The sequence below is a fragment of the Chelonoidis abingdonii genome, chromosome 4, assembly GCF_003597395.2.
Source record: "Chelonoidis abingdonii isolate Lonesome George chromosome 4, CheloAbing_2.0, whole genome shotgun sequence".
NCBI classification, from domain to species: Eukaryota; Metazoa; Chordata; order Testudines; family Testudinidae; genus Chelonoidis; species Chelonoidis abingdonii.
The window spans coordinates 143,655,203-143,681,830 of NC_133772.1; the positions used below are offsets into that span (position 1 = coordinate 143,655,203).

Genomic DNA, 26,628 nt, shown 5'->3' on the forward strand with positions numbered 1-26,628 from the left:
TGATTAAAAACAAAAACAAGCCCCTTATTTTCCTTGTGAAGACAAGGCCTGAAAGAGCAACATCTCAGGGAAAAGGCACAAGTTGAATTTTGCCTCCTGAACCTAGCAGGGCTGCCCGGGGAGGGAGGGGGGAAATCTCCCCAGGCCCCGCAGGGGCCCCATGAGCCGCTCCGGGTTTTCGGTGGCACTTCAACGGTGGGCCCTTCACTCACTCTGGGTCTTCGGCAGCGGGTCCTTCAGTGCAGCGGAAGACTCGGAGCGAGTGAAGGACCTCCCGCTGAAGTGCTCAGAGGGCCTCCCGGTGAGTGGAAGCAGCGGGGGAAAAAAAAAGGCATGCTCGGCAGCACTTAGGCTGCTTTACCGCCACCACTTCATTCTTCAGCAGCAATTCAGCGGCAGGTCCCTCTCAGAGGGAAGGACCCGCCGCTGAACTGCGGCCAAAGACCCGACTCTGCCCCAGACCCCCTGAATCCTCTGGGTGGCTCTAGAACCTAATCTGTAAAGTATTTTTACAGAAATCTTGATTCCTGGCAGCACAATCAGATACAGAACAGGAGCAACGTATTATTTAGAAATAAAATGTCTGTACAGAAAGGTTCCGCGGTGTTCCAATGAAAAGAACTGCAGAATCAATAAACTATCTAGATTTTTATGTGGAATTGCTTTATGAACTTATCTACGATACACCACATCCTGACAGAGCGAGAGAACGCATTTGGTGTTGCAATTTCAGATAGTAAAAATAAATGGACTTATTAAATTCTGAGGCTTCACTTTTCACACCTTCAGTCTTAGAGCTGTAAACTTTTATGAGAAACCTTAAATAACTTATCATGACTATAGCAACACGTGGGGGTTTTATTTTGTAAATTCAGCTCAGAGGAAGTTTTGTACCACTAATCTCTTGTGGGCTGGACCACAGTTATAGAGATGTGTTTGTCAATAATCAGGAGAATGAGAGCTGGTCGGGGATTTTTCATATGAAAATGCCAATCTGTCCAAATGAGAACTTTGTGCAGAAAGGTTTCCTGTACCCAAGATGGAATTTATGAGAAACAGAAAGCAACTGACCCGCCCCAAAACAGCCCAGTGGTTACACATTCACTTGGGATGTGGGAGATCCAAGCTCTGAATTGGGCACAGCAGGGAGCTGAACCTAGGCGAGAGCCTTGACCAGTGCTCTATTCCTGCAGGGTCCCTCGTGTTCCCTCCCCCCCGCAACAAATGTTTAAGTGTCTCATTTTTATTCCACATCAAAACATACACAAATTTTGAAACCTCAATTTATTTATTTTTTGCAAACCAGAAGGTTTTCCAGCCAGCCAAAGGAGACCAGAGATGCTAGAGGCTGAAAAACTGTGTGAGGGTTCAGTCATGGTCCCCACCTCATTCTCCCCCACACGCAACTAAGAGAGTAGGGTCTCAGTCCTACCAGGTGCTGAGCACTCTCAAACTCTACTGCGGTCAGGGGAGTTCCAGACTGTCTACACCTTTCTGCAGAATCAAGCTGTGAGGTTATGCCCATGAGGGAGTGGGTGGTGGCCTGTCTGTCTGTTCTGGGTAGTTATGCCTGTTATGTGTATGGATCTCTGCCCAGGCCTTGAGCTTTTCACAGCTATGAAATCAGGCTGAAGCTGAGACCTTCATAGACCACAGACAGGAAAAATCAAAAGGATCCCTCTGCCAGCTTCCCAGAAAATCACAGCATTGTAAAGGAAGACTGCTAAAGTGCATAGTTAATGGCTCTAACAACCCACCATCAGCATTACAAATGATGCCAGCCAATGACTATGTATGTCAGGGCTGCCACATCACTTTTCAGACTGGCAGCATGTAATTTTAACAATTTCCATCCCGCCATCAACCTCAGCTTAGACCAATCCACACAAGCGGTCCATTTCCTAGACACTACTGTGCTAATAAGCGATAGTCACATAAACACCACCCTATACCAGAAACCCACTGACCGCTTTGCTTACCTGCATGCCTCCAGCTTTCATCCAGGACACACCACACGATCCATTGTCTACAGCCAAGCTCGAAGATACAACCGTATTTGCTCAAATCCCTCAGACAGAGATAAACACCTACAAGATCTCTGTCAAGCATTCTTAAAAACTACAATATTCACATGCTGAAGTGAAAAAACAGATTGACAGAGCCAGAGAGCACCCAGAAGTCACCTACTACAGGACAGGCCAATAAAGAAATAACAGAACGCACTAGCCATCACACAGCCCCCAACAAGAACCTCTCCAGCACATCATCAAGATCTACAACCTATCCTGAAAGATGATCCCTCACTCTCACAGATCTTGGGAGACAGGCCAGTCCTTGCTTACAGACAGCCCCCAAACCTGAAGCAAATACTCACCAGCAATTGCACACCATACAACATAAACACTAGCCCAGGAACCTATCCTTGCAACAAAGCCCGATGTCAGCTCTGTCCACATATCTATTCAAGTGACACCATCAATAGCCTAATCACATCAGCCACACCATCAGGGCTCGTTCACCTGCACATCTACCTATTGATATATGCCATCATGTGCCAGCAATGCCCCTCTGCCATGTACATTGGCCAAATCGGACAGTCTCTACGCAAAAGAATAAATGGACACAAATCTGACATCAGGAATCATAACATTAAAAAACGAGTGGGAGAACACTTCAACCTCTCTAACAACTCAGTGACAGACTTGAAGGGGCATTCTGCAACAAAAAACCTTCAAAAACAGACTCCAAAGAGAGACTGCTGAACTTGAATTAATATGCAAGTTAGATACAATTAACTTAGGTTTAAACATTGACTGGGAATGGTTGGGTCATTACACTAATTCAATCTATTTCCCTATGTTAAGTTCTCCTCACACCTTCTATGGCTCATCTCGATTATCACTTCAAAGGTTTTTTTTCTCCTGCTGATGATAGCTCATCTCAGTTGATTGGCCTCTTCCAGTTGGTATGCATACTTCCATCTTTTCATGTTCTCTGTATGTGTAAATATCTCCTGTCTGTGTGTTCCAGTCTATGCATCTGAAGAAGTGAGCTGTAGCCCATGAAAGCTCATGCTGAAATAAATTTTTTAGTCTCTAAGGTGCCACAAGTACTCCTGTTCTTTATGTGAAAGAAGACAACTAGCTGCCCTGGGACGCTGGTGCCAGATAATTAATATTGCTATGGCTTTCTAAACCCAGATCCCACCTTTCCCTTGAACAGGGGCTTGTATACAAATGCAAGAAGTCTAAATACTAAGATGGGTGAACTTGAGAGCTTGATATTAAACGATGATATTGATAGAATAGCCATCTCAGAAACTTGGTGGAATTATGACAATCAAGGGGATATGGTAATACAAGGGTACAAATTGTATAAGAATGAAAGCCGGTCGTGCTGGTGGGTGGGGAGGGGGAGGGGCGGGGATTGCACTATATGTGAAAGACAGCACAGAGTAAAAATCTTAAAAATGAATCAAAGTGTACCACAGAATCTCTATGGATAGAAATTCCATGCTTGAATAATAAGAGTACAGCAGTGAGAATATACTGCTAACCACCTGACTAGGATGGTGATAGTGACTGTGAAATATTCAGGGAGATTAGAGAGACTAGAGAAATAGAAAACTCAGTCATAACAGGGGATTTCAGCTATCTTCACGTTGCCTGGGTACGTCACCTCAGGACAGGATGTTGAGATACAATTTCTAGACATTATTGACTGCTTCTTGCAGCAGATAATCCTGGAACCCACAATGAGAGAAGCAATTATTGATTTAGTCCTAAGTGGAGCACAGGATCTGGTCCAAGAAGTGAAATAGCTGAATTGCTCAGTAATTGTGATCATAATGTAATCAAATTTAACACCCTCGTGGGGGGGGGGATACAAAAAAGGGCCACCACTGTAGCTTTTAACTTCAAAAAGGAGAACTAGACAAAAATGAGGAAGCTAGTTAAATGGAAATAAAAAGGTACAGTCACAAGAGTGAAATGCCTGCAAGCTGCATGGAATCTGTTTTTTTTAAAAAACACTGTGATAGAGGCTCAAATTCAATGTATGCCACAAATGTTAAAGAAAAAAAAAAAGTAAGAGGATGAAAAAAATGCTACCACGGCTAAACAACAAAGTGAAAGAGGTGATTAGAGTCAAAACTATATCTTTTAAAAATTGGAAGTCAAATCCCACTGAGGAAAATGGAAAGGAGCATAAACTCTTAAATAAAGTACAAAAATATAATTAGGCAAGACAAAATTTGAAGAGCAACTAACAAAAGACACAAAAACTAACAGAGTTTTTATTTAAAGTACATCAGAAACAGGAAGCTTGCTAAACAACCCGTGGGGCCAGTGGATGATTGAGTGCTTAAGGAGCTCTCAAAGATGACAAGGCCATTGCGGAGAAGGTAAATGAATTCTTTGCATCGATCCGCATTGCAGAGGATGTCAGGGAGATTCCCACAGCTGAGCCATTTTTTTAGGTGATAAATTGGAGGAACTGTCCCAGACTGACGTGTCAGTAGAGGAGGATTTTGAACAAATTGATAAACTAAATAGTAATAAGTCACCAGGACCAGATGGTATTCACCCAAGAGTTCTGAAGGAACTCAGATGTGAAACTGCAGAACTAATAACAGTGGTATGTAACGTATTGCTTATATCAGCCTCTGTCTCAGATAACTGGTGCATGTAAAGTTGGGGGGGAGGAGTAAAGCTTCAGAGAAGATCCAGGCTGATTAAGTCTAACTTTAATACCAGGGAAATTGGCTGACACTATAATAAAGAACAGAATTATTAGACACAGAGATTAACACCATTTGATGAAGAAGAGTCAACACAACTTTTGTAAAAGGAAATGATGCCTCACCAACCTATTAGAATTCCTTGAGGGGGTCAAGAAACATGTGGACAAGGGTGACCCCATGGATATAGTGTACTTGGACTTTCAGAAACCGAGGGTCCCTCACCAAAGGCTCTTAAGCATATTAAGCAGCTGTGGGATAAGAGGGAAGGGTCTCTCATGGGACTGTAATTGGCTAAAAGGAAACAAAGAGTAGGAATAAATGGTCAGTTTTCACAGTGGGTAAATATTAGGGACCCCTAATAATCTGTACTGGGATTGGTGCTGTTCAGCATATTCAAAAATGATCTGGAAAAAAGGGGAAAAGAGTGAAGTGGCAATGTTTGCAGATGATACAAAAGAACTCAAGATAGTTAAGTCTAAAGTAGACTATGAAGAGTTACAAAGGGGTCTGACCAAACTGTTCGACTGGGCAACAAAGATGAAATTCAATGGTGAAATATGCAAAGTGATGCACAATGAAAATATTGTCCCCACTATACATACACAATGATGAGGTCTGAATTAGCAGTTACAGCTCACAAAAGAGATCCTAGAGTCTTTGTGGCTAGTTCTCTGAAAACATCTGCTCAATGTGCAGTAGCCACCAAAAAGTTAGGAAATGGTTTGATAATAAGACAGCAAATATCATAAAGCCACTATATAAATATAAGGTATGCTTTGCATACTTCATGCAGTTCTGGTCTCCCCATTTCCAAAAAGATACATTAGAATTGGAAAAGGTACAAAGACAAGCAACAGAAATGATGAGGGATATGGAACAGCTTCTGTATCAGGGGAGATTAAAAAGACTGGGATGTTTCAGCTTGGAAAAGAGACGACTAAGGGGGGATATGACAGAAGTCTATAAAATCATGACAGGTGTGGAGAAATCTAATTATTCCTTCACACAATAGAAGAACGAGGGATCTCCCCATTAAATTGAAAGGCAGCAGGGGATGTTGTGAAGGCCAAAATTGTAACTAGGTTCAAAAAAGAACTGGATACATTCATGGAGGACATATCCATCAATGGCTATTAGCCAGGATGGTCTGGGATGCAACTCCAGGCTCTGGGTGTCCCTAAACCTCTGACTGCCAGATACTGGGAGTGGGTAACCATTGATTGTTATTTGGTTTAAGTAAAATATAGCAGCAAAGCTCATTTTAAGCCATCCACTCCTTACTAACAGGGCAGGTGATTCCAATAATGCTAGCTGCCCACCTTTGTCTTCTTGAGTGTATTTTTGACAGTCTGAACAGTTTGTTCTGCTATCCCATTTAACCGGGGGCACTTTGGATGTGATGTATATTGCTCAAAATCCTAATGCTTGGCAAACGCTTTTGTGCTCATTAAAGCATGGGTCAGTTTTTGAACACAGTCAATTGGGAATTCCACTCTTGGAAAAAACAGATTTCAGGTTTTGTGAAACAGATTCACACGGGGAAGACTCAAAAGTCACTTAAAGAGAGTGGCCACAAAACTGTCTTTGCCTTTAAAGTAAAAGACGCTATTTGATACATTTTCTCCTGATCATTCTAATACTTGCTGAAGGATGTAGTGATTCTCTGAGCTGGTGCAAGCACTGCATATGAGACACTTCCAGACCATATCACCAATCTGTGTGATCATGCCAGCATGGAAAAGGATTCCTCTGGCTCTTCCTTTTGCATCATATCATGCCCACAGGTCCTTCAAGAATGCTGCCTTGCATTTTTGCCCTAACGGAGAATGGAATACCCTTCAAGGTTTGTATCACCAAAAGCCTTTCACTCTTCACAGACGAGTAATGAAGAACCAGGGAAGAGACTTTGCTTTTTGTCTCTGGAAATCTCTTTGGAGGACTTGTACCTGCAGGGCAAGGTTTTCAAAAGTCACCAAGGATTTTGGGTGCCCAAGTTGAGACACCTTAAAACGGCCTGATTTTCAGAAAGCACTGAGCACCTCAGCTCTCAGCATCAGGCCCCTTTGAGGCATCTCAAGCTGAGACTTCCCAAAATGGAAGTAAGGAAAATTCCTAATCATTCTGAAAATCAAGCCTTGAATCCTTACCTATTTATGGTACTTATATGGCCTCTATCACTGTAATATCAGAATATCTAGCAACCTTTATTGTGTTTATCCTCACACCACCCTATGAGGTAGGGCAGTGCTATTTCCCCATGTTAGAGAGGGGAAACTGAGGCACAGAGCAACTATGTGACTTGCTCAGGTTCACACACAGAAAGACCGTGGCAGAGCTGGGAACTGAATTCCCCCTTCTTCCCCACTCACACACATCTTCCTATGTTTTTTATGTTTTATTTTTACAGCACTTTGGAGACAAATCCGTAAGTAAGATTTGTGCCCCAATTTAAAGCCGACATAAAAGCCAATACAGACAAAGGAGGATAAAGGACTGGAAGCAATATACCAACATGTGATAGGGGTCTGTTATATCTGGCATGCATCTCACATACGTGTGCACACGCATGCAAGCGTTGGTGTTGACAGTGACACAGGTGTGGTGTAACCAGGTTAAGTCTCAGCTCAGACAGTGCGGCCCTGCAGAAAACTTCACATCTAGCCTGAAGTGAAAACCAAAGAGTCCTGTTTAGCAGGGGCACAGCAGATCCAGGTCAAAGTGCACAGAGCTCCAGAGGACACAAGCTAATAACACCTCAGCAACTATAGGACTCTTGATAACTCAGAGCACTAAACTGTAGGTGATTTACACCTTAAAGACTATTCAGTTACCTAGAGGTATGGAGAAGGCAGGAAGTGCCATGCTTGGCAAACTGAATGATTCTGGGAGGTGGGGCCAGGTTAGGGCTTTAGGGTGAAGCAGTCCTGATCAGCCGTGTCCCACGTAGGAAAAGGAAGGTTCCCCTCGTCCTCTCCTGGCCAATTCTTGTGCTGTATCCCACTAGCACTTGTTGCCAGTTCCTGAGCATTGTGTCATCCTGGAGAAAGGCAGCCGTACACATTAAGAGGGCAAATGAGATCAGAGCAGGGTGGAGTTAGACTGAAAACCACACTAGCTCTGCGCAGTGAGGCGGAAAGCAGCTGAGAGGAGAAGGCTGAAGAATAGGTGGAACTTCTCTGGTGCACTTCATGGGGAATCATAGAATATCAGGGTTGGCAGAGACCTCAGGAGGTCATCTAGTCCAACCCCCTACTCATAGCAGGACCAATCCCCAACTAACTCATCCCAGGCAGGGCTTTGTCAAGCAGGGACTTAAAAACTTCTAAGGAAGGAGATTCCATCACCTCCCTAGGTAACCCATTCCAGTGCTTCACCACCCTCCTAGTGAAACAGTCTTTCCTAATATCCAACCTAAACCTCCCCCACTGCAACTTGAGACCCTTACTCCTTATTCTGTCATCTGCTACCACTGAGAACAGTCCAGATCCATCCTCTTTGGAACCCCCTTTCAGGTAGTTGAAGGCTGCTACCAAATCCCTCCTCACTCTTCTCTTCTGCAGACTAAATAACCCCAGTTTTCTCAGCCTCTCCTCATAAGTCACGTGGTCCACCTCCCTAATCATTTTTGTTGGCCTCCTCTGGACTCTCTCCAATTTGTTCACATCCCTTCTGTAGTGGGGGAACTAAAACTGGAGCAATGCTCAAGGTGTGGCCTCACCAGTGCAGAATAGAGGGGAATAATCACTTCCCTCGATCTGGGAACTAGAGGACTAGGACAGCAGACAGGATAATGACAAAGGAGGGGACGAAGGGGCATATCTGGGGGTAGGGGAGCAGAGAGATCAGGGCTCAGTTGACATCTCCTTCGCCTTTCTGGCCTATGCTCATCCCAAGAATTCTATGGGTTAAAAGGCATTCGCCTGTGTGTACTGCACTAAGGATAACATAATAATGGCCAGACTGGGTCAGACCAAAGGTCCATCCAGCCCAGTATCCTGTCTTCAGACAGTGGCCAGTGCCAGTTGCTTCAGAGGTAATGAACAGAACAGGTAATCATCAGGTGATCCAAGGATAGTCCACAGGTCTACTTCTGTGAGAAAAGTGGCTAAGTTCTGTCGTTCCAGGAATTTCCTGACTGTAATTGGAAGGAGTCCAAAGATCCTTAAGCTCCATGCACTTTTTCAGGGTTTAATCTAGAAATGTAATATAGGTGGTTAATTTCAATAATCAATGGTCTTCAGTCACAGGGATTATGAGAGCAGGAAGTGGCAAATAATACCGTTGAGAACATCCACCAGCATCCTAATTCAACTCTGCAAATGTAGCCTGAGGACCATTTCAAAAGCTCATTAATTAATCTGTAAAAGATACTTGGAAAGAAACCTTACATAATTAGAACTGGGTTTTGGCCACTTCTGATGAAACCCGAATTATTTTTTTGACCCAGAACCCATTAGAATATTCTCTGGAAAGAATGACATATTCTGGGATATTGGGCAGATTGGAATGAGTTATTAACGGTATTCGGAGAAATGTCTGTATTTCGCCAGCTTTCTCAATAAGTGGTGATCTTGCCAGGTAAACAGCACTCAGATTTGTTATAGAGGAGCTGCTCCAACAGTAAAAACACAATTCAACAAGTCATTTATTTGTCTCTAGTGTGCTCTTGTTCAGAGCAAAAAGGAGGGAATGAAAGATATTACATGGTATCTGTGCCTCTTAAGGAACAACACTGCAGTGCTCAAAACAATTTCTCTTTATCGTCTCAGCAAAATTTTTGTTAACATTATCTGACTGCTACAAGAGAATGGCATTAACATGAAAACCTGGCAGTAGAGAAACAAAGGGAGCTGACTTTGTCAGCTTAAGGCTTGACTATTGACTAGGAAAATACTATCTTTTAGGAATGGTACTTTATTGTAAAATTTTCATAACAACTCCTGTGGCAGGTTCTGTATGTGAGGATTCCCAGTATAATGTCCATTGATTCAAAAGGAGTTATGAACACACACACTAAGGGCTTGTGTTCACTGCAGAGCTAAATCGGCGCTGCCGCATTCGAGGCAGCGGCATCAATTTAGCGGGTCTAGTGAAGACATGCTCAATTGACGGGAGAGCACTCTGCCATCAATTTCTGTACTCCACCTCAAGGAGAGTGTAGTGTGGACCTTGTGGTAAGTAGATCTAACCTATGTCGACTTGAGTTATGCTATTAACACAACTCAAATTGCGTAGTTTAAATAGACCAGCAGCTGTAGTGAAGACAAGCCCTAAGAAGCAAATATATTATTTTTGTGGTACAGGTGTAACAATTAACTTTATAGGGACGAAAAAAAATCCCACTAAGCGAGAGGGCCTTCAAAATGAATTGTATGATTCTCACACCAAGAAAATTCTGATTAAATGTGATTAAAGCTGTAATTGACACATTGGCCTATTCTCTTCTCAACAGAAATGCAAAATTCCATTGCACGCACAGATGTAAAGAGAGTAAACAAATTAATAACGGCATGGAGAGGGACAATTCATTCAACTTTTATACAGACAAAAGAGCCCGAAAGTGAAAATGTGTGGGTAATAAACTGGTAAAATTATATAGTATGCAGTGTTGCTGTAGCTGGTTCTTTGTGTGGTGAGTGATTTGAGGATAGTTTGTAGGAGTCCCGATATTCCTTCAGGAAGGGTGCCAGGGCCAGATATGACTGGGTTCCCTTGTTTGTGTATTTCAGGAAGCATGTAGAAGGTCTCAGCAGTGGGTTCATGAGAGAGATTGTAGAGTTTCTCTTGGGAGTTGTTTGGGGAAGGAATTGATTATATGCTTAAATTTCCTGGATAAATTGTGGTGTGGGGCCTTCTCTGAGTTCTTTTTAGTATATGGAGTGGGAAAGCTGTCCATTGGCCTTGTTAATATACTGAGGACTACAATGATCCCCCCTTTGTCTGCTAGTTTGAACACTATCTAGTGGTTGGATTTTGAGGACTGTATAGCTGTCCTCTTGGCGTTGGAGAGATTGTTGCAGATGTGATATTGTTAAGGATTTCACAGCCACTTTCTTTCCTAGTTTCCTCTGCTGTGTGGACAACACTCCAACATCTACCCCAAACGTATCATCAAACTCATCCATTTCACTCTCACCCATAACAATATTTCACTCAAGAACAAACACTTTGTCCAAACTATGGGAACAGCCATGGGTACTAGGATGGCTCCCCAGTAGTCCAAGCTCTTCATGGGCCACCTTGAACAATTTCTGGACAAATGAATTATGAAACCAGTGATATATCTGTGAGACATTAACGATTAATTAACCTGTCCAGAGGATGAAAATAACTCCCTCAAATTTCAACCACATTTTCAACCACCACCACCACCAATCCCATGATGGGGTGTTCACCCGACACCAGCCCCTAAAAGGGTTAAGGTGGCTAGGAGGGCCAATAAACCACCTGAACTGCACCTGAAGGAGAAGCCAAGGAGTAATGAGGACTTATTAAAGGATGAAGCTCACCTGGACAGAAAAAGGCCCGGCTGGTACAAAGCCAGGTAGCTGAGGGCAGAAAGGGGCTATAGGAAGGCCAAAAGTCATGCTCCCTGAGGCTATGGAGAGCAGGAAGCTTGGCCCAGAGGGAAGGGCGTACCCAGAGGAGGGTAGAAAACGAACCTAATACAGGTAGTGTATGAAGCAGTCCAGGGAAACAGGAGCAAGATGTGGGACAGTGTAGGCTTTAGCTGATGGTCGTAGGGTCCCTAGGCTGAAACCCAGAGAAGGGGCCAGGTTCCCTTATCAGCCACTGGGGATGTGGCACCAGTGGGGGCCAGTGAATTTGAAGACTTCCTGGGATGGTCAGGACAGAGAGACTTTTTGTTACACAAATCTGCCTCGGGAAGAGGAAAAATACAGTGACCTGGCCAGAGGGCTGAGCCACAAAGAGAGAGCCATTGGGGCCTGAGAGAGATCCCTGCAGAAAGAGGTGTTAGACTAGCATAGCTAATCCTCAGCCACAGCCAAAAGGAGACACTCCAGCAGTGAGTAGAGCTCCTAGTGACACATCCATTAAACTCCCTTTAGAACATCAACTTCCTGGACACCATAATCGTCTTCAACAATGGAACCCTACAGACAACTATATACAAGAAACCCATGGATCCCCACACCGATGTTTACAGATCCAGGAACAACCCCAAACACACCAAGAAACCTGTTATCTACAGCCAGGCACTCTGATAACACAGAATATGCTCCGAGGAGAATATCTGATATGTACACCTTAGCACACTTAAAACTATCTTCACCAAACAAGAACTCTTCACCAGAGAAGTAGCTTGCATCATGGAATGGGCCACCCAAATACCCCAAAAGAACCTGCTTCAACACAGAAATAAAATCCCCTCTGACCGCAGACTCCTAGTTGCCGCCTACTACCCCCCACTGGAACCCATATGGGCTATCATCAAACAACTACAACCCATACTCAATGAGGACCTGAACCTAAAAGAAATCTTTCCTGAAACCCCACTTCATGCTTTCAAACATCCCCCACAAATTTATCATCTGAAGCAGTCTGAGCCACTGACACCTCCGGTGCCAAAGGCATTGTTAAGGGCGGCGCGGCGGTCAGTGCTAATGTCGGTGCCGTGGCCAATGGCGTTGATGACGGAGGTAATGGCTCAGTCTCTGGTCATGGTGGAACAAACGTTGCAGATACCACTGATGCAGCTCCCGAGTGGGATCCTTGGCGGAAAACCTATGGAGTCCAAAAGGGCCATTGAGCTGGGTTCTACCATTGTGAGAGATAGGGAGTAATGAGGACTTATTAAAGGATGAAACTCACCTGGACAGAATCAGTACCTGAGTGTTCTCCTGAAGGAACTGTTCTAAAATTACTGCATCCATGATCTCACCCAATGAGAGGGTCTGGCCTCAACCAGCGAGTGGTCCAGTTCATCAGTTTCTGGGCAAACACCCAGAGCCATAACACCCCAAGCCATCTAGCATCCCAAAACTTTTGTGGTTACTTTTCATTGGATAAGCTCCTACCCCCGCTCTAGGAAGGCTGCCTTAACCACATCATAGTCCAGTGCTCGCTCATCACTTAGAGCCACGTAGGCTGCCTGAGCTTCCCCTGTCAAGTAGGATGCAAGCTGTAGGGCCAAGGTTCCCTTCTCTCAGCCTTCACCCACAGCTACTCTTTCAACAGTGACCAAGAATGAGTTGGGTCATCTGCAGAGCCCATGTCCCAGAGGCCCTACTGCCTGTGCCCAACTGCCATTCCCCACTGCAGGACTCACTGTACCTCGGAGTAGCTGCTGCTGTACGCGAGCTTGCTCTCGAATAAAGGACTGTTTCTCCAGGTGGTGGGACTGTTGGGAGGCCTGCAGAGTCTTCTGCATCTCCTCCTGTTCTACGAGCCATTGCATGGTCTCCTCCATTATCCAGACAGCCAGACCTCTGCATCAGCCCCTCACCATTCGGTTATCCATGAGCACGGATAAGGCAATGCCTGGATAAGCCCCTACTTGTGACAGGGTGCAGACCTCCACTCCTGTCCTCTCACTTATGGCTCTGACACCGCCAGTTTGTAACCACCAGTGTGTACTCTGCATGTTTTATCAACCACCACCCCCCTACTGTCCCGTGCAACAATTCTGTTCACTGGGTCTTACAATCTTAAGAGAAGACAGACATCTCTCCATGCAGAGATTCCCCCTTTACACTGGCCCTGCCGACCTCTCTCTCTCCTCCTCCCCTTGCACTTCCTTACTGAACTCCTTTTCCACTCTTGCAGTTAACAGGCTAATTAAATCCTTAGCATCCCCCCCACATACACACACAGACCAAGTTGATCTAGTCATTTGGCCACTGCTTCCCTCACCCAGGTCCTCTTGCATTCTCCCCACCTCTCGGGCAGCCATACAGTGAATGGACTTGATCAACCACCTAGGTTAAAGTTGGAAAGGCTACAAGCAGCAGCAGAAGTTGGTCCATTCCAAGGAAAGGTGGCCATAGCTGCACCCTTCTGCTGGTGTAGCAGCAGATACGCTCCTCTAGTGCTCAATGTCCCTGGGAACTCCCACCAGGTTGCTGTGCCTATATAGCCCCTGTGGATGGGTATGGCTTGCAGCTACGAGTGCAACCCTTCATCTGTGTGCCTTGAGAGAGGCTGTGCCTTATCTCTCGTTTGCTGGGGTGCTGGTGATTTCTTCCCACTTCCTGACTGAGTTAGGAATGGACTGGGCCAGGCGGCTTTTTAGAAAAGGAAAACCCAGATACATTTTTAATGATATTTTCCCATAAATGAAAATGTACAAGCAGAGGATTATCATCTTATGACTCATGACATTTGTTTCTGTGGGGAGCTAGGGCCTCTTGCTCTTGAGCCGCTAGTGCTGCTTTTTGGGTCAATGAAAATACCAAGATTTCTTTTCATGAAAAGTTTTTCCTTCCCTTTTGCTTATTCCAAACATGCGTTCCAGGCACATCCTCATTGCCCCATCTTATTACAGTTGTAAATCACAGCGAATAAACATGGATGCTGGATTCTGGAAACAACACAGCATTTTTGCTTCCCAACAATAAAAGCTTTAAGCCGAATGTCAAAAGATTTCAATGGAACTATTCTACAAATAACACCATTGCAATAGACTGATAAACTCCTACAGATGACTGGTGCTATTCTCTCTCCCGGACCTCCCTAACAAAATATACTACTTCATCGGCCTGTTGGAAAGCATAACATGTCGGGCACTAAGGAGCAAACAGAAGCCACGCTTTCTTGAAATAATCACTCCATTGCTCCTTACACAGCAGTTTCTCCCGAGTATGATGAATCACAAGTTATTACTAAAAGCACCCACTGTGGGGGAGTTTATGTTTCAGTACCATTGGCAGCTTAGATTATAGAAAATTAGCTTCAGCTGAACTATTTGGTTCAGGTAGATTAATCCACCTACCAGTCAATAGGAATCTTCCTTCAAACTAATCAGCCATATCTCTGTGGTTAGCCCAGGCTCACACTGCAAGCCAACACGACTATGAAGATTTAGTTTTCTCCTAGGAGTAACTATTGGGCACATATTCTTCATTGTCCCCTTATCTGGATTAAATTATAGGTACCATAGACTCAGGTCTGTTGTAATAACCTGGGCTACAAATTTACCCTAATTGTAAGGCCACCTTTAAAAAGTAAGTATCAGAGGGGTAGCCGTGTTAGTCTGGATCTGTAAAAGCAACAAAGAGTCCTGGGGCACCTTATAGACTAACAGACATATTGGAGCATGTGCTTTCGTGGGAGAATACCGATGCATCAGACGAAGTGGGTATTCACCCACGAAAGCTCATGCTCCAATACTTCTGTTAGTCTGTAAGGTGCCACAGGCTTCTGAGCTGCTTTCAAAAAGTAAGCGTCAATTCATAAAACGTCATAGTAACCTATAACATCAAATATTAATGAAAAATGTTATAACCCCTCAATCTAAATTCATCCAAACAAAAAGAGCTGCTAAAATAACACAAAAACTGTGGTAAAATTGTGCCTAGCAATCCAAAAAAGTGGCAAATTAAAAATCAGTTAATGAAAACTGGTGTGTCAAAAACTAAACCTAAGTAATAACAAAATTACGAGCGGATGAGCTATTTTGCCTCTCACTCCTGTGGTGTGCCCTTAATGAAAGAGATTGTAGGGAGAAAAACTGCTCAGCTACAAAAGCAAACAGTGTGTTTACCAGAGTACTAAGCAAGCTAAAGTTTCTATAGACCAAACCCCAAACCTTGTGTGACGCTGTTTAATATTAGTCAGTAACTAAGTTATATAAACACCATTAGCCCATTTATTCCAATACAACAAGCCCCAGCATTTGCAGACGTGATCACATCAGAATATCAGCTTTCAGGTAAACCCCCAATGTAGTAAGCTTCCCACCCTCGTGAGCATGAAGAAAAGAATGAACATGTGACCCTGGTGACATTTGCAGAAAGCCTGAAGCAACAGGCTCGCGGGTGACTGCCCCATGGAGCTCAGTGGGGAGTTAATTCCAAGAACTACTCTCGTGGGGACTCCTGCCAACACCACCCCAGCGTGGCTGGAGAAAAATGCAGAAGGTCCAGCCAACCTGCCCACAGACAGCATCCAACAGGACTGGAGGCCCCTAGCTGCTTGTCCTCCCTTTCCAAGGGGGCAGAAAAATGGGGCACCAGCTGCTATCCCTTGGCAGGCCCTCAGGGCTGGACTATAGAGACCCCCATGCTATGGTGCCTAAAGCCCTGTTGAAATGGCAGTGATCCAGTACTGATTTATTCCGTATGTTGTTATAATTGGCCAACGCCATGTTTGGCACAGTTAAACACAAATTTACAGGCAGCCACCCTGCCAGAAAGGAACGAAGGAGAGACAGCTCTCAAAGGAGCATCCAAGCCCAGCCTACCTCTGACAATGATGTTGGTGGATTTTTTTGCAGGGTTGCCCACATTATTATTGGCGATGCAACTGTACGTGCCGGCGTCATCCGAAGTGATGGCCGGTATTGTCAAGGTCCCGCCGTTCAGCACAGTTTTTTCAGGCAGGGCTCCAATGGATCTCACCCAGGTAAGCGTGGGTGCTGGCTCGCCTCCTGTCGTCACACAGACCAAGGTGATGGCCTCACCAGGGTTCACCACTATGGGGTCGTCCACCAGAAGCTTAATTGACGGAGACGCTGGAAAAGATTTTTAAGAGACATGTTGTTCGGAGGCTGACAGTGTTATTTCTGTATCTGACACACCAGACCAGCTGAGATCAGCAGAGCAGCTATATATAAAGGAGAGGGGCTGCTGGCTGGGTAATCTCTGAGAGCATGTCTACATAGCTGTCAGAAGTGTGACTGCAGCACAGGTAGACACATCCTTTGATCTAACCAGCTTGAATAGCAACAGCCAGGAAGCTGCACCAGCATGGGCTGTACAAGCCCACCTGGAACCCTGGTATGTGCACAAGGGGCTTCAGAACTATTGTTATTCAAGCTAGCTAGGTGGGAGCCAGCTCAGGCGCACCTACACCCGTGATTGCAGAGCAGACATACCCTGATAGGGGTCCTCAATTTTGGAACTTACTGCCCACTTAGGTGCAGATTTGGGAATGCTGCAAACCCATCATCATACCCCTTTGGGTAGAGTCGTTGTGGAGGGCAGGGGTCGAGACAGACCTACTTACAGGCAGCCCATTGTCTAGGGTTTCTTTTGCAAGGATTAATTTGAGAGAGAGATGCACAGAGCACTGGATCTTAAATACGGAGCCTGTGTCTAGAAACACTACAGCGGCACAGGGATCCTTCCATCACTGGAGTGAGTCCACCTCCCCGGGAGGCGGTAGCTAGGTTGACAGAAGAATTCTTAGCACTGTCTATGCTGGAACCTAGGCTGACTTAACTGTCTGTTACAGGGGGCGATCGTTTCACACCCCTCAGTGACGTAGCTGGCTCAGCCTTGCTTTTTAGTGGAGGTAAGCTCTGAGGGGAATTTATTAATAGCATTCCTGTTATTCAGCACAGAAAGCACAGCCTTCTCCATTCTCCAAATCCTGCCAGCGAACAGCACCTTTCCTCTACAAGACACCCGCTGAAACCCCGAGCCCTCCATGTCTGAATCCGGGATGGCAGTTATTTAACAAACAACAAGACGTCTCATGCTGCGCAAGACCGTCGTCAGTTGATGCATCTGCACAGGGGAGCAAAGGGGCAGACGGCACCCCCTTACTCTCCTGAACGGCTACACGACCAGCAGCTCACAGCACATGGAGGACAGCAGGGCCATTGACCTCCTTCTAGCACAGGTGGGTAGGGAGAGGCCGGTGCAAGGAGCAGGCACACGCGTGATGTCATGTGCTCACCCACTCCAGCAGTACCGAGTAGAAGCAGATTCCCCTGCTCCTGGAGCAGAGCAGTCACAGTTCACCCCCGATCTGCTCTGGGGCAATGCAGCTGTGCCTGTTCAGGGCTGTGCCAACGGGCGCAGTCTCACCCACAGAAGTGCCACACTGATTTCTAAATCCCTCTTATTGGGCTATGAAGGGTAATTCCATCAAACAATGGCACCACACAGAAGGAATCCTGTGCAAAATGCTTGGAAAGAAACATCTTGCTCAGATCCTCGGAATCACAAGCTACTATCTACGAAAGAAGAGGGCTTTTTATTCTGATCTGGACACATTAACCACATAAATATTAAAGGGACATCATAATTGGGCTTGGCAGAATTTGATTTTTTTTAAATAATTTTGACAGATATCAATTGATTTTTAAGCTTTTTTTTTTCAATTTAAATTTTCACTGTGCAACATTATGCGTTTTCATATTTTTTCTCTTTTTGTCAATTTACATTTTCACAATTGTAGGAACTCCTGGGAGGCTCAGACAATAATTATTGAAGGGCAACCGATGTTGAGATTCAAAAAATAGGAAGTTTTATCCCCATTAAAGCACAAACTGTCAACATCACATGTCAAAATCTACAAAGCCAATATCCTTAAATCAAACTCTAAGTTCTTAAGCAACATTTTCCTTACTTTGCCTCTACCGAATTGCTGCCAAAGATCAGGAACTGGAGAAGCTCTGGGGCCTGGGCCCCGTGAGAGCCTTCCGGGGACCCCGGAGCGAGTGAAGGACCCCGCTCCTTCCCCCAAGCCCCCACCTTTGACCCACATCTTCTCCCCCCCCTCCTCCTTTACTTCGCTCACTGAGTCCTAACTCCTCTCCTCTCCCTCTCCTTCCTTCTAAAGGCAGAGCCAGCTGATTGTTGAGAAAGGGAGAGAGGGGGGAGGCACTCTGAATCCTCGCTCCTCCCCACTCCCTTCTGTCCGGGCAATCAGCTGGCTTGGCGTGTTCAGGATGCAGGGGAGGGAGGGGGAGCCTGCATGCTGAGTCTTCGCTCCTCCCCCTTCAAATGCTGCAAGCCAGCTGACTGCCATGGGCAGGAGGTTGGGGGGACGAGGGGGAAGGTGCTGATCAGCAGAGCCTGCCGGCGGGAGGGAGGCGCTGCGGGGAGTGGGCTGTAGGGAGGCTGCCAGCTGTGGAGAAAGCAGGCAGCCAAACAACGTAAGAGTGGAGCATTGCATGACTTTAAATGAGTCTGCTCCCTAAGTGATCAGCAATGTAACAACGTTAAGCAGGACGACTTTAAGTGAGGAGTTCCTGTAGTGAGATGCTCAGAAAAGGAAATATTATTGTTGGTTTGCATGTGTACGGTGACATCGATGTTTACCGACATTTTCCCTATTAAAATCGAATCCTTCCAGGGCAGTATCACAGGCAGCACAAGCAGCAGCATCTCCAACCCCAGACATAGACCCCACTGTGCCAGGCACTACAAAGACGGTACCTCTCCCAAAGAGCTTCCAATCTAAGCCGAGTGACAAAAATGAATATAGTCAGAGGGGAAAGTGCAAGAAACAATGAGACAACATTGTCTATACAGACCAGACATGGGGAGAGGAAGGGGTAGGACACACAAGCAGCATGAAGAATGTGATGATGGGAAATGTGGGTTTAATTCTACAATTTGTGGGGGGTTGGCGGGTTATTTTGGAAGGATCAGCTAGAAAGGGAGGAATGAGGGGAGAAGGGGGACCTTGATTACAGTTAAGGCTACATTTCAGTTACAGTATTTTTATTAAAAGTCATGGACAGGTCATGGGCTGTAAACAAAAATTCATGGCCCATGACCTGTCCATGACTTGTACTATTCACCCTAACTAAAACTTGGGCCGGGGGGGTTGCGAGTGCTGCCGGGGGGGCAACCCAGGGGGCCATTGGGGGAAGGGAGGCGGGCGACAGCATGAGGCCCAGAACTCCTGCTGCTGCTGCAGGGGGGAGGTTGGCAGGCTCCCTACACGGCTCCATGCAGCTCCCCAGCAGTGGTCAGCATGTCCCTGCAGCTCCTATGGAGAACCCTGGCCAATGAGAGATGCGGGGGCGATGCCTGCAGGTGAGGACTGCAGAGACATGCCAGCTGCTTCTGGGGAGCCCCGCCGAAGTACGCGCTGCCCCACACCCCACACCCCGCCCCAGCCCTGAGCCCCTTCCCACAACCAAATTACTGCTGCTGCTGGGTGAGGGAGCGCAGTGGCCCAAGATTGCCCCAGTAGTGGCCAGTGCAGCTGGCCCCGAGTCTGCAAAGCTCCTTAGGTGGCCCCGGTTCCAGCGACACCAGCTGCTGCAGAAGTCACAGAAAGTCACGGAATCCACGACGTCCCTGACAGACACGCAGACATAATTACAGGCTAGAACTAGCTATCATGGGGAACAAGTATTTAATAATGGGCTCTTCAGTCTATCGGAGAAGGGTCTAAGACAAGCCAATAGCTGGGAGTAGAAACTAGATAAATTCAGACTGCAAGTAAGGTGCAAATGTTTAACCGTGAGGGCAATTAGCCATGGAAACCATTTATGAAGGGTTGTGCTGGATTCTCCATCACAGCCAATTTTTAAATCAAGATTGGATGTTATTTCATTCTCAGAGAATCCGCTCCTGGAAGTATTTGTGGCAGTTCTCTGGCCTGTGTTACCCCGCAGATCAGACACGATGACTACAGTGATCTCTTCTGCCTTTGGAATCTACGAGTCTCTGAATAAGAGGCCAGGCCAGGGGAGGAGGTGGGTAAGGGAGGGGAGATGGCTAAGGAGCAGGTGTGGAGTAAAGCTGAGGGGTGACACCATGAGGGTTGGAGCAAAGATCAAAGGAGTCAGAGAACATTCTACACTTTGGACTGGAATGTCTCATGGTCAGAAGGTTCCTGTTCTGGCGTCTCCTGACCCTACCAGGTTAATTTCTGTCCAGCTCTTCCCTGAAACCCACATGGTTGCTGGGGAAGTTTTGCATTGCTTAGGTCCTAGTGTCACCAGAGTCAGGGAGTCTCTCCTGCATGGTTCTGGACCCAGGGGAAGCGGAGGGGTGGCCCCAGCTTTACCCCATTTTCCCTTTTCCCTCCTATTGCACCATACCCTGCTTTGGCTGCTGCCGCTCCAACCAGGTGGAGTCTCTGGATGGCTCCTTTCTGCAGCCTTCTGAGTTCAGGTTGCCCAACGCTTTCAGTTGATCCCAACTTTCCCAAATTATCGAGGGCTGACTAAAGCTAAGGGAGGTTACTGGAGTTTATCCAAGGGTGGAGAGTGTCATGGAGATGGAGGGCCTGTTGAAGGAGGGAATGGTGATGCCTACGGGAAGAAGAGACACTGGAGACAAGCGCAGGGAGGGAGGGAGTAGATAACAGAATGGAAAAAAACATGGTTGAGCGGGCAGGGGATGGACAGCTGGCAGCAGAGGGAGGTGAGAATGCAGAGATGCATGCTGGGTGGGGAAGAGTAAGGCTGGGGAGTGGGACCTGCATGCAGGTCCAGGAGAGAGCAGGAGATGAGGAACAAAGGGGGTTACTAGCCAGATGGGACGTCCATTGAGTGCCATGCATTGGGGTCCTGCTGTGTCAGGAGACATCCATGTACATATATGAGAATCACAAGCCCTGACTCCGTACCTCTTCCCACTCCCGTCACTGCTAGTCTTATGTTTTGGGGGCAGAAGCGAGAATCGGAGTGGGAACCTCCCAATCCACAATGCTGGGCACAGCTTTTCAGGCAGGTACCTCCGTGCAGCACCAAGCTAGAATTCATCCTTGGAGCTGGAAGTGCACTGGTTGGGTGTCAATCAATATTGGTGTGGCTTGACCACCGCCATTCTCCTTTACGAGCCAACGCTAACATTAGCTGCAGAACAACCCGTGCAAAGAACTTACTCTGCCCTACTCTCCCTAAACATCAGGCGCAGACCGGGAACAGCAGCACCGCAGCTGATGCTTCATGACTAGAACACAAGATGAAAGCTTTGACAACGTCAACCCACACAACTGCTGCTGTTACCATAATGGCCTCATCATCCCTTAGATGAAAGGAGACCCCTGGCTATGCTTCAAACAGAGAGGCACAGAGAGTGGCTGATGAGATAAAAATGCTGGGATACGAACCTTTCATCCCAGCATTCAAAATAATACGCACATGGAAATCCTGATTTGAATACGATGATTGGTTTCTGCTCACACTATACGGCAGACTCAGCTAGAGTGTATTCCATTCAACTCCAGAAGCTTGTTCAATGACTAACTTCAAAGGCCTGCTTCACAGTCAAGACAGCCAAGAAACTCGGAGGTCGTGTTTTAAGGTCTAGCCTTCATTGAGACCATCCTGGAGCACCCCCAGGTCAAATTCTGCTCTGTGATGTAAATGGGGGGATGAATGCAAACCAACAATGACATCAACAGGCCACTCCAGTGCTCTCCGTGTCTGTCGGACTCCAACACTACCCAGCACTGTATGGTAACGCAATGGGGACTCAGCACCTGCAACCGAATGGAGTTACGCTAGCTCTACGGTGGAGAAATGGAGGGCATAATTTGGTCTATTATACAGTATGTTGGATATAACCCCACCGCAGAGCTGCCAGGTTCTGGCTGGTTAGCAACAGTGCTAAGTGGAATGTGGAATTACCTTCCCCACCTTCCAGACCTGCCCATCTCCTGCTATTCCTGCAGCACTGCTAGCAGCATGAGGCTTTTCATGCACCCATGGAGCACAACCTGCTCCTCTCACTTAGTCAGTCCAGACAGCAGCAATCCATGCACAGCTGGACACACACGGCTAAGAATGGGAGAGGGGTTCTCGTCATGGGAGTGAGCACTCTTCATGTGTCAGGGCGAAAAGCGGGGAGTGCCTGCCTCTGGTCTGCGCTCTGCTTGTCCACTTCAAGAGAGAGAGATGGACTTGTGGGGAATTACTGGGGGCAAGGAGGGCTCCCTAGAGGATGGAGGCAGGCAGAGGAAAAGCTCTTATTGCTAGACACCAACAGCGAGGAGAGTATGAGAAAGCCTGGTTTCTAGAGACACCCTGGACATGTCAGAGAGGGCTGAGAACACAGCTTCACCCTGAACTCGGAGTTTTGGCTTGTGCAATTTAATTTCCATTGGCTTCTTTTTTAATGTAATGTGAAAAAAGAGCCGCCAAGCTAACCAACTGTACACCTGTGACACATGCTGGGGCTTCTACTGGAGACAGGAAGGGAAAGGCCCTCTGACTTCTCCTATAGCGCCCCTCCCTTTGTCAGTGAAAGCAGCACCAGAGAAGGGGGCACGTCGTGCTAAGTGTTGAGTGCCTATGCGCTCAGCCCCTCACAGGACTAGAGCCCCATCCCATTAATCTTGTCCATGAGTTGGACACGCAATGCTTTGAAGTAGGGAGGAGAATGGTCTCATGGTTAAGGCACTAGACTGGGTCTCAGGAGATCTGGGTCAATTCCAATTCTTCGGCAAGTCACTTCGGGCCAGCTTTCCCAAGGGTTTTGATGAAGATAGGCACCTAGTGGGGTTTTCAAAAAGCCGAGGTGCCAAACTCTGATTGATTTCATTGCTTTTTAAAATCCCACCAGGCACCTACCTGCAACTTTGGGCTTCTAAAAACATTTGAAAATCTACCCTTTATTCTCTCTGTGCCTCAGCCCCTCAGTAGAGGAGTAGAGGTACTACTTTAATGGTCTGCCTTATCTATTTAGATTTTCAACTCTGGGGCACAGACTGTCTTTTACTACACACGTTGTGTGACTGGACTGTGGAACTCATTGCCACTGGAAGGTGCTGAGGCCAAGAACTCAGCAAGGCTATAAAATGGATTGGCCATTCACGTGACCAACAAGAATATCCAGCTTTATTAGAAGTAATTATGGCAAAAATGATATGGAAGGGATATTAAACCTCAAGTTTTCAGGCTTCATGTAATCTTTAAATATTAGAAACCAAGACCTAACATGGGGGACAGGTTATCCTGCATCATCTTACTGCAAGGCTCTTGCACCTTCCTCTGAAACAGCTGGTACTGGTCCTATCAGAGACAGACCTTAAGTCTGATGGTAATTCCCACGTTCCTGCATCCACAGGGGTGCTTATCTCAGCTAGGGCCTCTAATACAGCTGCAACACAAAACAGTAACATTGGTTTATGGAAAGAAAACAGCGTGAGGATTACCTCCATTTGGCAACAGCAGCAAAAAGACCTCTCTGAAAGGTTGACTATTACTTTCCATTTGAAATAACAAATACAATTTTCAATATTATTCTCAGCTATATTATGTATCAGCATTCAAAAATTAGACTTTCAAAAAACATGTTTTTAAGCTTAAAGTAATTACATGCTCATCACAGAAAAGAACTTGAACACGATCCCAGTCGGGAATATCATCTGAAAAGAAGCATATTCCTGTGACAGCGAGCAGCTAATTTGTTCCTCTACTGTAGATTTTATTACTTAAGTTACTAAAATATGTTTTCCCAGAGTACACCATTTGGATCGCGTCAATGTTTACATAGGTTTCTTTTCACCTGAAAGGCACTTTAAAAATCCAAGCACATTGAGGTCTAAAGAACATAGCAGACAGTTGAACAATTAAAAGCAAAGACACATGAAAACACTACCTCAAGTTATGTCTGCCAGTCAAGTTTTCACTTTCATCCAAAGGTCAGTTACTATGTATAGCATGAGAGTTATTTAAGGCTGTCAAAAAATCCCACGGGAAATTTCATATTCAGAGAAAATACAGGGAAATCAAATGTGAAAAAAAAATTGCTCATTATAGTTCCACATTTAACGTGCTCCATAGAATCATAGAAGATTTGGGTTGGAAGAGACCTCAGGAGGTCATCTAGTCCAACCCCCTGCTCAAACAGGACCAGTCCCAACTAAATTATCCCAGCCAGGGCTTTGTCAAGCCTGACCTTAAAAACCTCTAAGGAAGGAGATTCCACCACCTCCTAGGTAACCCATTCCATTGCTTCACCACCCTCCTAGTGAAATCTTGTTTCCTAATATCCAATCTAGACTTCCCCCACTGCAACTTGAGACCTTTGCTTCTAGTTCTGTCATCTGCCAGCTCCATCCTCGTTGTAGTTGAAAGCTCCAGATGATTGAAAGCAGCTATCAAATCCCCCCTCATTCTCCTCTTCTGCAGACTAAACAAGCCCAGTTCCCTCAGTCTCTCCCCTCCATGTTAAAGTCTGTCTCAGAATTTCAAGTTATAAACCCTGATTCTAAAACAGTTTAGTTTAAACTAGAGATCAGCTCAGTGTTTGGGTAACACATCCCCAATCTGTGCTCAAACCCTCACTCAAAACTCAAAGGGAACAATTTCTGAAGATTCTGAAAACAGGTTTGTTTAATGTAGTCTCTTCACTGTTTTCCATTTTGATCTGTATATGCGCTGGTCTCTTCTCGCTGGGCTGTTCACTATTTTACATGCAACTCTGCCATCCCCCCTCTTATTCATCTCCTTTCTAGACTAAACAGACCCAATCTATTCAGTCCCTCCACTTCCATGAAACTACACAAATTGGCAGCAGCTGAGGCTCTAACATAAAAAAAACCTGATTCGTGCATTCACACGCATGAACACATACACACACACACACAAGGGTTTATTTTTCTTGTTTAGAATTCAAGAGTATTGGACACAATGATTTAAAAATATTGAGGAATTTTACTAACGAAAATGTGATGCCCCCTTGAAAAAAGTTCTGCCCAGGAGCTGCACACATGCGAAACCCCTACAATACTGCAGAAGACAGAGGCAATGCATGTTATAAACATTTTTGAAAGGTTTCCAATGGAATGTCGTTGACCAAAATGGAGCCAGCTGGCAAACCTCCACAGCTGCTTTCAAAGCTTTGCTTTGGTTTAGGATTGTTTTAGATAAAGATCTAGATCTGAATGTCAGCCTTAAAGGAGTAATATCAGCATGAAATACTCAATGAAGTGGCAAGTGTTTGTTACATTTCTGAGCTCCAGACTTCACTTTCAGTACAGGCAGAGCTTTACACAGAGTGACAACCTGCCCTCTGGCAGCCTTTTTTTTTTTAAAAAAAAAGTCTTTACTACCACCAACATTGATGATGATACAGATTAATAATTACAAAACAGCAAACATAAAAATGTTGGCACATGTTTGCATAACTGAGTGCCTAAAAAAGGTTCCTGAAACCATATTTAATAACCTCAAGTGGCTCAACTTTCAGAAGTGCTGAGAACCTACAGATTCATCAACTTTCATGGGATTTGTGGACACCCAGCTCTTCTGAAAATCAGCCTCCTTTTTATTTAAGGGAACTAAATATGATGTAGAAGCCTAACTTCAGGCAGCAACATTTTTAAAATATAATACATTTTGTAAAACTAAAGATCCTGGCTTTGAAAGCTGGCAGCACATTTTGCAAGGGGAAGTTTCTGAGGATGGGATTAGGAACTCCGCTAAGACAGAACACAGTGCTAGGTTGATCAAAGCACATCAAACAATTTAAATAAAAAAGGAGTGTTACTAAACACGGACAACTGGAAGTTTCAAATAAGTGTAAAAATGTTTGAGCAGCAAATTATCCACTGCTGATGTACAGATGGAGGTTAATGAAAGGCTGGATCTGCAAAATACATCCGTCCATATCTACTAATAAAAAGGTGTCCATCATGCAGCGGGTTTGATTAACTAACCAGACCAACAGGTGCCAACTGGGGCAGCAGAGCCAGCGTTCAGTTATTAATGTACGATTATTCATATTATAAGACATTTACCTATCACCCTCTAGTTACTGCGTGTGTTCTGCCCCTATGTGCTATCCCTGCCCCTCTGGGCTTATCAGCTAAACTGAATTGGCAGGGGACCATACACAGACAGAATGGAAGCATATTCTGATTAGTGACCCAGTGCTGATATTCTCTGAACCTAAGAAAAAAACTAGGTTTCTACTGATGCCTGTGATGATTGCCTCAGATAGATATTGCTTTAGAGGGTAAAGGTGCTGCTCTTTCTAGATCACATGCTGCTAGATCAATGACAC

The 26,628-nt window shown here is 45.5% G+C and overlaps 1 protein-coding gene across 2 annotated transcripts in view; it reads right to left on the bottom strand.

Moving 5' to 3' along the window:
- Positions 1 to 26,628, bottom strand: part of MDGA2 (MAM domain containing glycosylphosphatidylinositol anchor 2) — a 691,110-nt gene that overhangs the window by 288,951 nt on the left and 375,531 nt on the right. For both annotated transcript variants that reach the window (XM_075065736.1, XM_075065735.1), the window contains exon 6: positions 16,164 to 16,433. In XM_075065736.1, coding sequence (XP_074921837.1) covers positions 16,164 to 16,433 — 270 coding nt within the window. The remainder of the gene's footprint in view (positions 1 to 16,163; positions 16,434 to 26,628) is intronic.